General features: G+C 38.5%; 1 protein-coding gene across 3 annotated transcripts in view; it reads left to right on the top strand.

Moving 5' to 3' along the window:
- The first annotated feature begins 856 nt into the window (after positions 1-856).
- rgs6 (regulator of G protein signaling 6) overlaps positions 857-17,125 on the top strand; it is an 87,739-nt gene continuing 71,470 nt past the window's right edge. For all 3 annotated transcript variants that reach the window (XR_010894955.1, XM_067383928.1, XM_067383926.1), the window contains exons 1-2: positions 857-1,155; positions 3,408-3,520. Coding sequence is in view for 2 of the 3 variants with exons in the window: in XM_067383928.1 (XP_067240029.1) it covers positions 3,437-3,520 (84 nt within the window). In the remaining variant the exon portion in view is untranslated. The remainder of the gene's footprint in view (positions 1,156-3,407; positions 3,521-17,125) is intronic.

The raw sequence follows: 17,125 nt of genomic DNA, 5'->3' as shown, positions 1-17,125 counted from the left end.
GTTTGGCTTCATCACTGTATGTGATGGGCTTGAGTGTGCACATTCTTGACATCCAATAAGTGTTGCATGACGTTCTCCTGCGGCTCCAGAATGATTTGTTAGCTCTCTCCATGTATTATAATCCTATTTTCTAAACAACTAAAGAAATATGTGATAAGTTATGTAAAACCAGGTTATTTAGGCTGTCTAGCTCCACACATATTTCTGAAGGATCCCTGACAATTTCAATCTGACACTAAACTGAGCGGCACATTTTTGGAGAAATGTCACATGTTTGCAGGCTTTGCAAAGAGGCTGTTCTCGAAGAATGGGGGAGTTTGAACACAAACGCAAAACTCACTGTTCACAGCTTGTGTATGTGAGCACCAGAGCACAGTGTACAACTCTGTTGCTCATTTCATATGTGAAGGGACCATTTTATTCTAACAGTCTTGTTTTTGGCACACACAAGAACTAACATTATGATCAACTCAAGTTATAATGTTAGTAAAATCAAAAAGGCCCCCCAAGTAGGGTTACTAGTGTTCTTCTGGATTAGGGGGTTTAAGAATAAATTGATAAACTGCTGGAGTTTATTAATGTGTTCTTAAACCTTAATCCTCTTAATTCATTTTACCAAGATGTCCTAATGAGAGAAATACAGACATTAGATTACTCAACTGAATCTTTGTAATCACATGACAGAAATCAAATTCAAACAAAAGCATTCTCTAACTTAAAACACATACATATTTCAAAATTGCTTGCCAGAAACTACAGAGGGAGACACTCCACCCCCAAACCCCCACCCTCTGTTATCCTCCCTCCCTCATTCCCTCCCTGTATCTGACACACACTCTCACACTCAGCTGCACACATGCCAGGATCCTCACACTGTACCTGAGCACTTCACTCCACGCAGCGACCACCCACGCTGGGATCCAGTGCGCGCGAGAGAAGGACAGAGTGGAAGGAACCCAGTGCTTTCCACAGCTGCACAGCTTCTGAGTCCCTTAATAATATTTTCCCCCCACCAACACCCCATCATCATCATCATCACCACCACCACCACCACACAGTCTCTTCAAGCCAGTTAGATCATGAACCTGCTCTTTTCTGGTTGCTAAGGAGGGGGATATCGAGCTCCGAGGAGTGGACGAGGCGGTACTTACTAAGGTAATGCGCTCTTTCTGTCAGTTGTTTGTGTGACTGGGTGTCACTGTAAACTTGTACCAATGTTCGCTCGCACTGAATGATCAATTGTCATGTCCAGCGCTGGATTGAAGTGGCTCGCGAAGTGCTGGTGAGTTTGAAGTGAATCATCCTGTCGCCTCGCGCTCCCTGCTGTGCGTGTGCGCGACGGAGGGAGGGAAGCTGGAGTGAGTGAGTGAGTGAGTGAGCGCGAGCGAGTCTTTCACTGACAGGGTTTTTCTGCCTCTATATTCGGCATCGCTCTGTGGAGTGCTGTGTGAATTGGGACGGTGTTCCTGTGGGGATTGCGCTCTGAAAGCAGCTGTTTGTCTTTTTTAAATAGCTACACATGTTTGTAGTGCAATGCGGCGCTGGGAAATCATGTCCACGTTTCTACCTTTAGGTTCGCTGGTGTTGGTCACAAACAGCTGTTATGAGCTCGCGCTCCTCATGTGGCCAGCGTGGAAAAGCATTATCAGTTTAAGGTTACTAATAAGTCCACGGATAATTTTAGGAGACTATGAGCAGATACTTCTTTTCTAGCACACTCGTTCAGGTGAGACACAGCGTACAGCAGTGAAGTGAAGTACAGTCTGTAAAGAAGACCAAATGCATGGAGCCCCTCATTCTTTCTGTATGTCTGTCATTTTGGTATTAAATAGACATTTTCAGTGGCATGTTAAAATAGGCCTAATCGTTTTTACGTTTAATCACGAAGGTTTTCGGGATGTTTTAACACGTTTGAGTTTCTGTATATACAGTTGTATTTGTTGTTGGTTGTATTTAAGTATGTAAAGTAAAAAATGGTAATGTGTTAACTTAATAGCTACTTAAACCTCTCTTTGTTTTTCCAGTTAACACTAGACGGTTGAAACTTGGAAAAGACGCTATTTCCTGCATTGTAGGCTATTGCTGTATTATGGCTCCTGAGAGGAACGCATGTAGGCTGTAGAGAAAGATGTGTTTGTCAACATAAATGCTCCATTATCTGAAACTGAAAACTGATCTATTGTCTTCTCTGTTGACTCCAATTATGAGTGGTCGATAAATCGCTTTCTGTGCAACCGATTAGACGAGTAGAAAGCTAAATCCCTCAGCATTCATAACCCATGATTCAATGTAATTAGAGGTGGCAAGTACCAATTATTTCCTAGGTACAATTTCGGTATTCTTGAACCAATGTGTTTATTTATTTTTTAATATTGAAACACATACACTACAACTGAGGAAATTAAACTGAATTAACTTTTATACCTTTCTTACCATTTTTTTTGTACCTTCATAATACACCTTTTTGTTACAAATAAACATTTTAATTATATAATGTGTGTGTGTGTGTGTGTGTGTGTGTGTATATATATATATATTATTTATTTATTTATTTATTTATTTAAAAAAAATAAGGTATTGGTCATCAAAAAATGTCAATTTACTCCTCAACATGCTGCTTCAAACCCTTTTGATTTGTTTCCAGAAGTTCTATCCACTTTACTTTCCATGAATGTGCGAGACTTCTAATTCATTGCATTACAAACCAATGTGTTTATGATTACAAAAAGTAATTAAGATAACAAATACCAGTTTGCAGTAGCCTATCAAACAGCATAGCTCACTGTTTTATGATGATACTGCTTTTGCGTAAAAAAAATAAGGTGGATAAAGGTGGTTCACGTGAATCGTCTGCTATATTCGGAATCTTCTGAAGCCATGCAATAACTTTGTACGATTAATAGTCTGAAATATAAGTCATGTCCCCTGACACATACAAATTTTCCACATAAGGAGGATAACAAGAAACTCTCCAAGAAGTTCATTGGTTCTTATGTATCATCAACATGTTCAAATTGAATGCGTGAAAGTGAACAAGACCCCTGATAACCCCTGATAACAATAACCCCTGCCCTGATGCATGACTTTCTTTCCACAGTGGAACACATTTTGAGTTTTTATGTATGTCAAAATGTTTTTTTCTTCACACTATGAATGTAAATATAAGATACTGAAGCCCCCAATGGGGTAAGCATCATAAATTAGTCCATTGCTTTATTCCAAGTCTTCAATAGTATTGTGAGACACATAGTGAAATTTAAGACAATTTTTATTGAGAATATTTCCCTCTGCTTTAGCTCTCAAATCTCATTCACACTTTTACTCTGTAGATACTTAATTCATTGTCTGGGTGGCACAGTGCAATTTTGTATGACTGATCTCTCTTCTGTTCTGTCCTTTCCCCACAGAGACCGCAAGAAAGATCAAGAGACCAAGAATGGCTCAGGCCTCTCAGGACCAAGGTGCAGTGGGTGTGGCTGACCCAGATGAGGACTCGCCCAACATGATAGCATACAGGAAGGTACTGCTGCTTTTTGCCTTTCAATTTTATATGCTTTGGATTTGCCATCTTTAAAGTCTAGTCAGCAAGTTAGTAGCAAGTTGAAAGCAAAAGGAATTCAGTCAGCAAATATATACAATGAGGGCAGGGCAGGCTCAGAGTCATGAATATTGCTTAGTACTGGATTTGAATTTGAATTAGTTTATTTGTCTGTTTGCCGGTGCATTGTTATCACTTGATATTTATTCAACTTCTTTGTGTATAGAATATTTCATTCCCTCCCTGACCCGCATGGTCATTTTTAATAAATGGAAGTTGCCTGATCTGGGTGAAAGTGTCTGCATGGAAGGATATAGAAAGCATGAAGTATTCCTTTATAATTCAAAGAATTTATGGTTGTGCGATTCTTATTCCAGCTCTGGCTTTTGTGGTAAACTTCTGCTCCTACATTTAAAGTTATAAACGTTTCATGAGAAAAAGACTTACATTTGCCATGCCAGTTTCCTGTATTCGATCATGTGGCGTGTTTAAGATGAATTCTGATCTCAGAGGAGAAAATAGCTGTCAGGGAGTGGTTAATTTAATATTAGCCACAAACCTATAATAGCAACCCATTTAGCAACCCATTTTCATTTTCATGTGAGTTGAGTTTTCTATAGAAACTGTACTTATTTGCTTTGTGCCATCTTTCTGCTTGACCAGTTAGCCTGGAACCTCCCACAACCAAGTCTTTTATGGAAAACCAAGTGAAGCATATTGATGCCAAATGATTTGCTTCTATCTGAGTGGAGATAATCAGCTCAAGCTGGCGCAAAGATATTGCCAAATTGACAGAGAAACATTGTGGTGGAAAGTGCACCTTTAGATTAAGCCAATGAGACACAAACAAATTTTAAACGAATCACTCTTTGGAGACCCTTTGCTGAGTATATCTAAATAAAACGTTATTTATGAAAAATCAGTGGCACTGAGAAGTACGTCATTGATATTACTACACTTAAAGACACAATATGTGATTTTTCTCCAGAGGTTGCTTATTCAAAACAAATGCGTAGCTTGATGACGCCTTGATTTCGCGGAATCATGGGAGGTGTTGTTTTCATGTCTACAGCCGGAGACTTGGGCAGAAATCATATTCATGGATGAGCTAATATATTAAAGATTTATTAACATTACTGTAGTATGAAGCAGGGTGTGGCTGAAAATCGTTGGAGCGGAACGAGGCCACTGGAGCGATTTGTTATTGAGAGACAAACACGACACACACAAGCAGTGGAGCTTTTATTATGCCACAGACGACCATTTCCGCTTCTTCCTGTCATGTGTATGTGGGTAATGCAGTGCTGTTTTATCATATTAGATACATTTGTGTGTTGAAAGTTGTTATAGTGCTACTCTGTGCGTTCGTTTGGCAGCTACTATGAGCTACACTTGTTGTACACTGCAGTAAACTAGATCGATATTAGGTTATAGATTATGATTACTTACTGTAAATAAAGAAAACAAAATTTAAACAATAAGACTTACTTTTTTGAGCTATATAACAATGATTAGTTATGTCTATGAATGTATCCAAACAGTTGCTCACCTGTCTAATAAAAACACATAATATATTAAAGTGTCTTTGGTGTTTTCATGGTTTCTACAAAATAAAATCGAGGGTAACGCGGTTATGATGTCATTAGCGTCGCATGGATACGGTCCGCGTCCTGGTTAAAATTGCTTATTTCTCTGGATTTAAACATTCTTGGAAACATTTGAGATAATGTAAGTACAACAAAATATATAACATTGTTCTAGTGGTTTTTGGATATTTTAATCCAAAAATCTTGCATATTGTGCCTTTTAATGAAATTTTCCAGAATATCCAAAATGACTTGAAACAAGACAAGTTTTCTTGAAGAGCAGAAAATCATAAGGTATTAAGACTTATTTTCTTAAATGCGTCTTCAATATGAGTGTATGGACTTGTTTTAAAGGATTAGTCCACTTTTAAATAAAATTTTCCTGATAATTTACTCACCCCCATGTCATCAAAGATGTTCATGTCCTTCTTTTTTCAGTCAAAAAGAAATTAAGGTTTTTGATGAAAACATTCCAGAATTATTCTCCTTATAGTGGACTTCAATGGTCTCCAAATGGTTGAAGGTCAAAATTACAGTTTCATGAATAACGTGCAAGCCGTTAATTTATGTTTATAAGCATATACGGTTGTATTTTTTTCCGAAAATGACAGATCGTTTGGCTAGATAAGTCACTTTTTCCTCGTCTGGTATCGTTTAAAGCCCTTTGAAGCTGCACTGAAACTGTAAATTTGACCTTCTACCGTTTTGAGTCCATTGAAGTCCACTATAAGGAGAATAATCCTGGAATGTTTTCATCAAAAACCTTAATTTCTTTTCGACTGAAGAAAGAAAGACATGAACATCTTGGATGACATGGGGGTGAGTAAATTATCAGGAAAATTTTATTTAAAAGTGGACTAATCCTTTAAGTAAAAACAAGTAAAAATATTTTTAGATATTTGTACTGGAAGGCAAGCCAGAAAAAAAAAAGAACATTTAAAATGTATACATGTCATAATGGCACTACATTTAATATGTTGAGGAATGATTTTGGACACCAATGTTTATGAATAAAAATGAAAGTGCCAACAGGGTTTTTTTTTAAGCCTGAAAAATGTCTAGTTTTGATTACAACTGTCAGATGTTTTCAGATTGTGTGGAACTTATATAGGATCGGGACCACTGACCTGCAATGAGATGATTTTATTGGCTGTTTGATTGATAGCTTGCTGTTCCTCTGGTTGCTTACTACCTCACAGGGATATGAGATGGGCACCAGATGGCTCACAATATGCTCTAGGCACATGGAAGAAATTCCCATTGTCCCTAGGGCATGAGCATGAGTTCATAATGTCTGCTATTCTTCTGTGTTGAAACAGACAAACACCCAGTCTAGAGTGATGGCGTGGAAGTCTCTACTGGAAAATGACTCCACAGTCCTTCTCTCTAGCTGTGACCATTGCGGTGATGGCCGACTGTGATCTTTTGCACCCTGTTGTAGTGGATGTTGTGTCTTGGTACGCACCTCATCTCAGTTTTTTCTGGTTTAAGAGGAGAAACAAGAGGGATAGCGCATGCATGTGTGAACAGACACAATTAACCTGGATGCGCAGCGAGACAGGACTGACTTTGATGAATATACCCATTAAGGAGAGCATGCAAAGCCCCAAGGGGTGTGAACATCATTACCATGTGGGAGAAATGCAAAAAGAGGGTGAAACTATGGGAGAGAGTATTCACTGGCTTGTAGAGACCTTTTTCTTCCCAATATGCAATTCAGTCAACCTTTCCGAAGCTGACAGCAATCTCAGTGTGTTCTGTTATGGTGCGTGAGCACATGCTGTGTTCTTATGCCTTGAAAAAGACAAGTCTTCCCGCTGCATGGGGAATAAAAAAAGTGAAAATGACGTGTGGCCAAATATGGTGTCCCATTGTGGGTAATGAGAGTGGAAGAGAGCACTATTCATTCACTCCCCCCACCTACATTTCCTGCTGGTACTGAGACTCGAACCGGCAACCTTCGTGTTACAAGTCCGACTCTCAGCCAACTGCCCCCAAAATAACAGAGGTGTGGGTAATGTATGGGTATGATGGGGTTAACAAATTACAAGTAATGCAAGTTATGTAATCAGATTACTTTTTCAGGTAACTAAAGTAACACAATACTTTTAAATTTACAACAAAATATCTACATCTATAGAGTTACTTTTGAAAATAAGTAATCCAAGTTACTTTGTTTTCCCATTTATTGACTGACACCTCTCTTGTCCCCATGCTGAGAGAAATTGGGTGATCCAATTCAATCATACTAAGCAAAAATTACTTTAGATTTAATTTTTGTTTTGTTTTTATTGCTGAAGTAAGAGTTGAACTTTCTTCTCCTGCATCCTATTCTTCTCCAATCCAGAATGGTAGCACAGCTGAAATGTTTGAGCTGCGCCCTCTACTGTACAGGTGTGAATTTGCATTTTCTTCAGCCTGAGGCTAATTTTTTTAACTTTTGGCGTGAAAGAGGCTTTACATTTGTGAATTTTTTTTTAATTAAAAAACAAACAAGCAAGCCCAGTCCAGGTGAGAAAAAGTAACGCAAAAGTAACGTAACGCATTACTCTCCATAAAAAATAACTAATCTTTACACAGAAAAAGCGGCACAGAAACCAACTCTGAAGTGGCAAAAAATCACAGAAATGTGCATTTACACAGACTGTTTAATGCTCCTCTGAAGCGGCATAAATGCATTTACACAGGGATTAAAATCACGGGAAACAATGCTTTGAACATAATTACTTTAAAACTAACAGTTTTAACAAAATGAATTTAAAAATAATTAAATAATAAACAACGAAATATAACTCGAAATAAGAAAATACAAAATTTTTTTGAAGCTTTGATTGTTTATAGTGTGCAATATAACGTGTTCATGTTTCGTGTGTAAAAAAACACAGTATTTTTCACATAATTTACTTATCTGTATACCGCTGTTTCCACTGTCATAAAAACGGGCTGATGACTTCCTTGTTCTATGAAGTCCCTCCTTCAGAAATACGTAAAGGGTTCCGATTGTGCCAGCGGTTCCTGTGTTGTGATTCGACAGCAGCCTAGCGCACCCAGAGCCATAGAGAGCGCACCTTGCCCGGAAAGGTCACGCCTCTTACCATAACGCGTACTGCACATAGTTTTACATGTGGATTATTGTGGTGTTGTGCCGAATGAACACAAAAGACAATAATTCCCGAGAGACTGAACTCTTTAATCTCCACAAGCAGCCACAAGCAGCGACAGAAAATGTACAACATTAGCACTCACTCAGAAGAGTACCTCATACGGAAAACAGCCATATACATAAACATAGTCCCCTCTTGTGTCCATTATGTGCACTGCAGTCCAACATTAACTATTGCAGTAAGGATACCACAATTATAATTTTCAGGAACGAGTTAAACATAAATTGTAACCATTGATCTCTAAGTACAGCGTCCCTGGGAAGGCCAAACAAAGGTGATTGGACTGCGGGATGAAAATAACACCATTTCGACGACATGGCGACAAACACACTCTACAAACGCAACTCTTGCTCTTCTCCGTGGGAGCGCAACAAGACCACGCCCCTTTTTTTGTGTATTCCTGTGGGTGGAGGTTAGTCAAAAAACTGCTTTAGTGATGTCATTAAAGAAGGAAGTAGAGGGATGTAGTCCAAACTGGCCGTTCGATGTAGGCGACTTCTGTTTAATAAAATATCTCGCTTGGCATTGAACTTTGAGCTTTAAAATTTTACAGATTTTATTTAGACTCTAACAACAACATTACACACTAACTAAAGTTTGAAACATGGGATCACAAAGAACGGGACCTTTAAATTAGTAAACTGCGTGCTATATCTCATGCTTTGATGTTTGTCATAATAAAAATTGTTATAGTTGGAAAAATGCATAGGCTTTCAACCGAGGGAACCCGTGCGCCGCTAACTTCCAGGTTGGCCTACAAAAACGCGTCATCCCTGGGGCACTCTATTCCGCGTTCATTTACACTGAACCAGAACAGTATCAGACTCGCCTTTGATACTAGGGGCTGAGGTGGGTCAGACCCGGTGTATTTTAGGTTTTCTTTAATGCGGCATTGCGTCTTTACACTGACTCCTGAGCAGATACAAACCCGCTTCAGAGTAGCCATAAATCGGCTGTGTAAAGATGCCTTAAGTAATGCAGTTAGTTATTTATTTGGGAGTAACGCATTGTAACGCATTACTTTTAAAAGTAACTTTCCCTGACACTGATGGCCACTACCAGTAGGTTGTACTCATACTCCCTCTTTTTCCTGATTCTTGGCAGAGAAAACACTTTAAATCAACCGTATCAACTGTATGAAGGATATTATTTATTGTTCCTGAGGGAATATGAGACAAAGTACCTCCAGGTTAGTCTGTTTCCCTGACATCCACTGACCCTTTCAAATAAGTGCAGAACTAAGTGAGAATCTGACACGCTCAACAATTCTGTTGGGGCAGTTGAGTATTTTTAGAGTTGTTCTGGCAACCTTCAAGGCTTTATTGTAATATATAAATGTAATATTCTTTGGATCTTGTTTCTTATGACAGTTCCCAGTGCAGCTTTATCTAGTGAGATATGTGGATTTGTTTGTCTGCCTCTGCAGAAAATAATCTGCCAATTCCCCCCAAAACAGCAATTAGAATGGGAACCTGTTCTACCAACAAAGCCCAGGTGAAAGTATCTTTTCCCATGCTATTTTTCCGTCTCTGGCATGTGCAAGCTGAGCTGTCAGTGCATTTAAATTTGTTTGTATATATATATATATATATATATATATATATATATATATATATATATATATATATATATATATATATATATATATATATATATATATATATATATATATATATATATATATATATATATATATATATATATATATATACAGACAAATTTAAATGCACTATAATATATATGAAAGAGATGCATTCATTTAATACTTTTATTTAGCATGGACTTATTAGATTGATTAAAAGTGACAGTAAAGACATTTATGTTGCAAAAGATTTCTATGTAAATAAATGGATGTACTTATAATAAGTAGGGTAGAGAGAGAACCTTTCAACAGTTCTGTACATTGGAATGGATTATGGCCAGCTGAATTAATCGGGTAGAGGGATGGATACAGAGAGACGTTTATTTCTCCTGTCACATCTCAAGTGTCATCAGTTCTGTGCTGACCTCAGATGCCCTTTAAATCACTGTCAGTCTCACTTGTCTACCTTGATTCTATTATCGATGTCATTTTACGACAGAACACTGCATGCACCTTTTAACCTTTCTTTGTATGCTCATTTTGTAATTTTGAAATGGGCTTAAATTATTTAGTCAATGACCCGTGCAGGTTTGTTGATTGCAGCTACCTGCCGACAGAAGAGATTTCTTCCTCAAGCCCGCCATGGGCTCACAATGTCAGAACCGGAATATATAACCAACAGCGAAAGGATAAATTAGCCAGACAGTATTGGAGTCTGGCATGCTGGGGCATCAGTTTTCCAGCAGAAGATAACTGACAAATATTTTACACAAGATTTATGTCTCACTTTCATGTTTACAGCTAAGGCTCAGGCAATTTTCCTGCCCGCTCATCTCAGGAAAACATAGCTGACCTGGGAACCACTGAAGCTTTGTTCATTTTGTTTTGAGGAAACTGAGCCAATGATTTGCAGGTAGCCACAGATATGAGATGTGTGACTGTCTGAACGGAGGGAATATAACAGTGCGACCCAAGTGTCACTTTTTTAACTTTAGTTTATGTTGCTGTTTGAGCGTAGTAACTTTGCAGACATTGTTTATGCTCAAAGTTCAATGCAAAGGGAGATATTTTCTTTTAAAGAATTCTCTGTTTAAGGACAACTACTGAACTTCAATTCAATGCTGGATTTGCACAAAAGATTAACAAGATGGCACATGCTAGTCGATTAATTGAATCAACTCCACAGCAACTACATAAAGAATGCATCTGGACGTTTCAGAACAGTTAGTGGATAAATTTAAGTTGTAACTTCAAACCGGAGTCGGACACTGATGGAGAGACTCAGGAAGAACGATGCAAAGCTGAACACCGTTGCTTATAATCATCTTCATTTTTGCTGTGTGAGATTCTCCAGCTTTGTTGTTGTTGAGCAACCGAAGCGCGAGCTGTTAAAGCTCCGCCCTCTTCTGGAAAGTGTCTGGGAGCAGCAGTTAATTTGCATTTAAAGGGACACAAACAAAAATGGCATGTTTTTGCTCACACCCAAATAGGGGGATACTTGACAAACTATAATAAATGATCTGGGGTATTTTGAGCTGAAACTTCACAGACACATTCTGGGGACACCAAAGACTTTTATTACATTTTGTAAAAGGGCATTATAGGTCCCCTTTAATGACTGTAATGAGTTAAATATGGTATGATTTATGATATTTGTGAATGAAAGTAAATTATTTTCCATTCAGCAGATACTTTTATTATTCAGAGTGATGTTAAGTGTGTTGTACAGGAGACCATCCCTGGAGCAATCTGGAGTTTAGTGCCCTGTTTAAGAGCCCAGTGGTCACAGAACAGTGTGGGGATTACAGTAACTCAATTTTCTGGGTCAGGCCTCCTTTGGATTAAACCTGCAACCTTTGCATTGGCAAATTAAACAACCACCATTTCGAATTTTCATGCGGTTTTCCGCTACCGTGTCCTGTTGAGAGACCATGACAAAAACATGATGAACATTGCTAGATCTAATCAAGAGGCAACAAAGCAAATCTGTCCCAAATGATCCTTTATTAATTACAGGTATAAAGGACAAACCAGGTAGGAAGAAATATACTTTGGAGGCTCTTGAAGCTAATTATATCAGTCAGGCCTATTATCATCCCATATTCAGTTGTAATTAATTACTGTCATCCATAGTCTGCACTACAGTGGCCATTTTTGGCTCGAAGAGAAACAACCGAAGTGAAAAATCTCCATATTTTATTTGGCATGAAAATGAAGTGAGGGTAATGTTAAGAGGAGCGGTGTGGAAAGAGCTGCAGAAAAGCTTTGCGTTCTGGTACTGTAGTAGACAGACAGGTGCAGTAAGACGACTTAATATAAAACAGCAGCACAGTAGCTTGATATGCTCCTCATTATCACTTCACACAAGCAGACAGAAAGGACTGGTGCCCCATTATTGCTTTTTTTCTTGTGTTTTTGCTTGTGTGTGTGGGTGTGGGGTGGGGGAGCAGGTTTGTCCTTGTGTGAATTCTGACAGCTCAGTTAATTATTTCTTTCAAGCTCTGTTGAACTTATTTGGGCGAGTATTTCTTTGGGCGGATTTCTTATTTGTGTTATTTTCTACACTTAACCAATTAGTTCATGACAGATGACCGAGTTTGCTAACCTTCAAATGAACAGCATTTGCCTCTGCACATCATTTAAAATGCCAAATCTGCAAATATTGTTTGGTGCTTCACACAATCAATTCATGTTTCCATCTTTATCCTCAGATGCTGCATCCAGCTAAAGGCTCCTCTCTGGCTTTAGGACTTGTGAGCACATGCATGAGTTTGGTATTGAAACAGCATGCTGAATTTGTACGGAATTTGTTGAAAGAGATTTGAGGAAGTGGCATGGATTTGTACCACTTTCAGATGTTCCCTTGCACTGTTTTAGGAGTGTTCAAGAGGGTCGCTGCACTGGATTAAACTCTCGAATAAGCAATTATACAGTTCCATTTGAGGTCAGAGGAAGGTCTCAGGTTTAATCTTTACTGTTTTAGGCGTGTTAGCTCCCGTCTTCATCCACAAATGGCTATATTTCAGGGCTGTAGCAGTTCTGGCAATGTTTTTCTCACCCTTTGATTGTTTGTTTGCACACAGAAAGAGTTATTTAGTTATTGATCTGCTGGGGCCTTGAAATGCTGTCATGACATGATGATGTATCCCGGCGGAATGCTCCAATATGAAGGGAATCCAGGAGGGGGGTGGAGCAAGCATCCTAATCTCTGTTTTACAATATATGTGAATCAGCTGATATAGACGAGCTGCATTACTTTTGAATTCCTCATATGAATATTTTTTAGCAAATATAATCAGTTATTGTACCATATTAAAAGACAACAAACACTTTCACCTAATAGCTATCAAAATGAAAGGAAATGATAGTCCACCTAAAACTGAAAATTCTGTCATTATTTACTCAACCCTCATGTCATCCTAAACCTGCTTGACTCTTCGTTCTGTGGAACATAAAAGAAGATATTTTGAAGAATGTTGGTAACCAAAACATTTTGGTTCCCATTGACTTCCATTATATGGACAAAAAAATAAAATGGAAGTCAAAAGGTGTGTTCAACTAGATCGATCAGCAAAATTTGCTGCTTGCAGTGGGGGGCGGAATTGATAACGGAGCCATTAAGTCCAACACTTTCTGCTTCCCATAATGAAGCTTGTGCAGTGTTTATGTAATTTTTTACAGACAAAGTGGATTAGATGCAATATTTGTCCAATACACAGATGTTTCAGATGTTTTCATGAAGCAGCAGAAACAATTTTCATGTGCTGCTTAATATAGCACCATCTGTTCTTGTGGTACTTTGATGCCATACGTCACAGTGATGTGGCAATGGCGCAGTCTCAGGTTGGACAAAATTTCTAACCAGCATCCACTGCTTCAAGTCAGATGCCAATTGCTCTGTGCAGTGCTGCATGAAGTCGAACTTACCTATTGGGAACACAAACTAGTGACCAAAATTCTTCAGGTTTCATATGTGGACCATCCCTTTCACTATGAGATTAGAATCAGCATCCTCGGTTGTTGTGGTGCTTAGGCTCGGAATACGAACAGATGCTGATATTGTTGCACTACGCAGTTTTGGACAATCCGCTATTGGGCTACATTAGCATATGGATGTATGAAGGTTATTGTATGCTGAAACAATCACATCATTTGCAGTTAAAAAGAGCCAGAGCCCTACTTTCCAAGGTGTTATTTCACAAGCATAATGAAGGCGGCCATTTCAAAGGCAGCCATTCTATGAAAATGGCATGAAGACCTATTCATACTATGGGTGTGCACAGGCCACTTCTTGCGAATCCGTTATGAGCCAAGCCTCACGCATTAGGCGTAAAGATTAGGATTGAAGGCTCCTCGGAACAATAGAAAGATACACCTGTACTTTCAATTCACCTTCTCAAAAGAGCACCTGGTTCTTCATGTATCTAATTGTTTATTGTCTAAAAAGATAGCCCACACACAGATTTTCTTCTTCTCAGTGAATCTCATCAAACAATATGTCTCAGCAATCAGCAGATATTTGCTGTGTAGAGTTGGTATGCTGAGTCATTTTGAAATATACACAGTAATATAAACAGTTCAGTAAATGTGTTCTGATTGGTTGCTAGAGAGATAAGCCTGATTTATACCTTCGCCTGGACATTTATTTTCATTAAAAGGGATTATTTCTGGTATTGTTGGCACATTTTGTAAATGTAACTAACTTAGATGCACAAACTGGGTGCCGGTGTGGTGAGACGTACATCAGATTCGCCTTGCATTTGTGCATCTTCAGATGCAGAGCCGCGCAGAAAGTTACAAAATTTGCTGTGCACGGCGCCCCGCGAAATGGGTTTGCGATGCGCACTTCCGCCATCATTTTTGTTGCGCGCACCCAAGCGAACTTTGATGCGTTGAGTATATCAGGCTTTAGGTGGTTTCTAAGGTGTGCAGAGTATTGTTGTAGAGGCCAACTGTACAGTGTGCAATGTAGTATAAAATGTCAAAACATTTTGTTTTTTATCGGCTCTTTGCAAAAACAAAGAATTCTCTAGGATTTTCTTCATGCTTAGCAGTATTCTAGCAAAAATGGTCCCAAGACTAAACTGTTTTATTGGAAAATAAAGTGGTTTCTTCGATATTGATTTTTGGTAATTGAGATCCATGGCTTTGTAGAGAGGCTTAAGAGGTTGGTCAGGTCAAAAGACTGGGAGCAGGTGCCATTCATGAGTCCATGATTAATAAATGTGAACTTTACCCAGACCACTGTAGCACTGCTGCTCCTCAAAGACATTAGCAGGAAGCCACTGTCCATTAATGGACACAGCAAAACCTTTCACTCTAAATTACTCTACTTTTTTTTTTTTTATTAATTTATTTTTATTGTTCAGACGTCCATCAGATTTCTGGTCTTGTTTGGAGGTGTTTTATGCATAAGTACATGCTTAGAGTAGGTCAAAGATCACATGTAGCATAATAATTAAAGATTAATATTAAATCTGTTTGTCAGCAGTGTAAAATTACCTCACATTTGAATGCCAAAATACTATAGTAATTCATCTTGATTCTCACACAGATTTTTAGTTATGAGCAGCACTAGTATGGAGGCCAAATACCACAGCTAAACCCGCTAGATAAGAAACTGCCATGAAAGTAAACTAGTGGGTCCCACATGGTAGTGATGTAGTTCAGTCGACTTTAGTTTGCTGTTTGCTCTTAGAATAATACATTGCATAAATGAGGAGATGCTACCACAAACAATTCATCAAGATTCACTCTGTTACCAATACCAATAGAGCCAAAAATAGTAAACAATAAAGCAGTAATTTGCATGCTGGGGAAAAAGTGTTCAGTTTTTTTTTTTTTTTTTTTTTCCTAGGGATGATATGACAGTTTAAAAATGGATCTTGATGTCAAAAGGTTAGTGACCCCTGTTCTAGGTTCTTGTGAATGAGCCTTGAGGGAACAACTCTATATTTAGGCATGTGGTACTACATCCCGTAACCTCAGTGAGGAATGGCAGATGAGCCTGGGCCGTTTTTGTTGAGGCAAATTGACACAGCGGATCTTTGTTCCCATAAGTCATGTAGACGGAATGATGATGTGTTGCAGTCAATGTATTGGCTGTGAGCGAAATGCTCCTCTTATCTAACAGAGACTCAAAGCCTCAGTGATCCAGAATGCAGTCCCCTTGATTATGAATGTCTCTCCTGACATCACACTCCCTTTTAAGTGTTTCAACTGGCAGACACAGATAAGGCCAGTTGCTGTTTGAATTGGCGAGCTGCTGTCAAGTCCCGGTGGGCTGCTCTTTCTTTTAAATATGGACGAAAAGGTGAAATAGGGAGCAGAAAAGGGAAAGGGGGATTTAGGTGAAGAGGATTGATAGTGACATTTGATGTTGTATTTACTAAATGCTAGGCTATCTGAACAGCATTTAGCATTGAAGGATTAGCATAGCAGTAATGAAACCCTTGCCCTTGGCATTTTAACCATCCACACTAAGTCACAGCCTGCACTTCGATGGCATTCTGTATGCCAGCCACCTACCTTCACCTGGGACCTTCCTGTTTAATACAGGAAAATGCAGTAACCTTAGTTTACATTAGTTTTATTCGCATGCATTCTTCCAAGGCAGCTTCTGAAATCAAACCTGTTTGAGATCCCTGTGTATTTAATCCAGGTTGGTTCAACACGGTTAGAGTGCCGCTTTACTGCACTGTCTAACATTGTCACGCCGCAGAGACAAGTGTCGTAATCACAGAGAAAGTGCCAGAAAGCCGGGCTGGGTGATGGATAAATAATTGAAGTGTGGGATGGCAGGATTAGAGGGTGGTGTTGAAGGGCACAGCTCTGTAGATTTGTGCGTGTGTGTGCATGAATAGTTGATGAAGACAGCTGTGGGACAGTTTAAGAGCTCATTAAGATGCTTTTGCAGAGTCCATTGTCCATTGTGAAGAAAGCCTAAGGGAGACAGAAGAAAATGTGCAGGAGTGAGAACCGCCTTCAGATTTCTATGTTCATTTGTTTTGTGACATGAAAGTACTGGCCTGTCATTGGAACGTGTGCAGTGAGTGGCTTTTAGTAGTTTAGATGAGAGTTGTCTCTCTTTTAGCATTTTTATATATATATATATATATATATATATATATATATATATATATATATATATATATATATATATATATATATATATATATATATATATATAATATATAATATCATATCATATATATATGATCTGATCATATTTTTTTTCCAAGCACATTTTGCCAAT

This window comes from Chanodichthys erythropterus, chromosome 4 (genome assembly GCF_024489055.1).
Source record: "Chanodichthys erythropterus isolate Z2021 chromosome 4, ASM2448905v1, whole genome shotgun sequence".
Classification (NCBI taxonomy): Eukaryota; Metazoa; Chordata; class Actinopteri; order Cypriniformes; family Xenocyprididae; genus Chanodichthys; species Chanodichthys erythropterus.
Note: the sequence above shows the minus strand (reverse complement) of the source record. Positions and strands in the feature narration are given on the sequence as shown.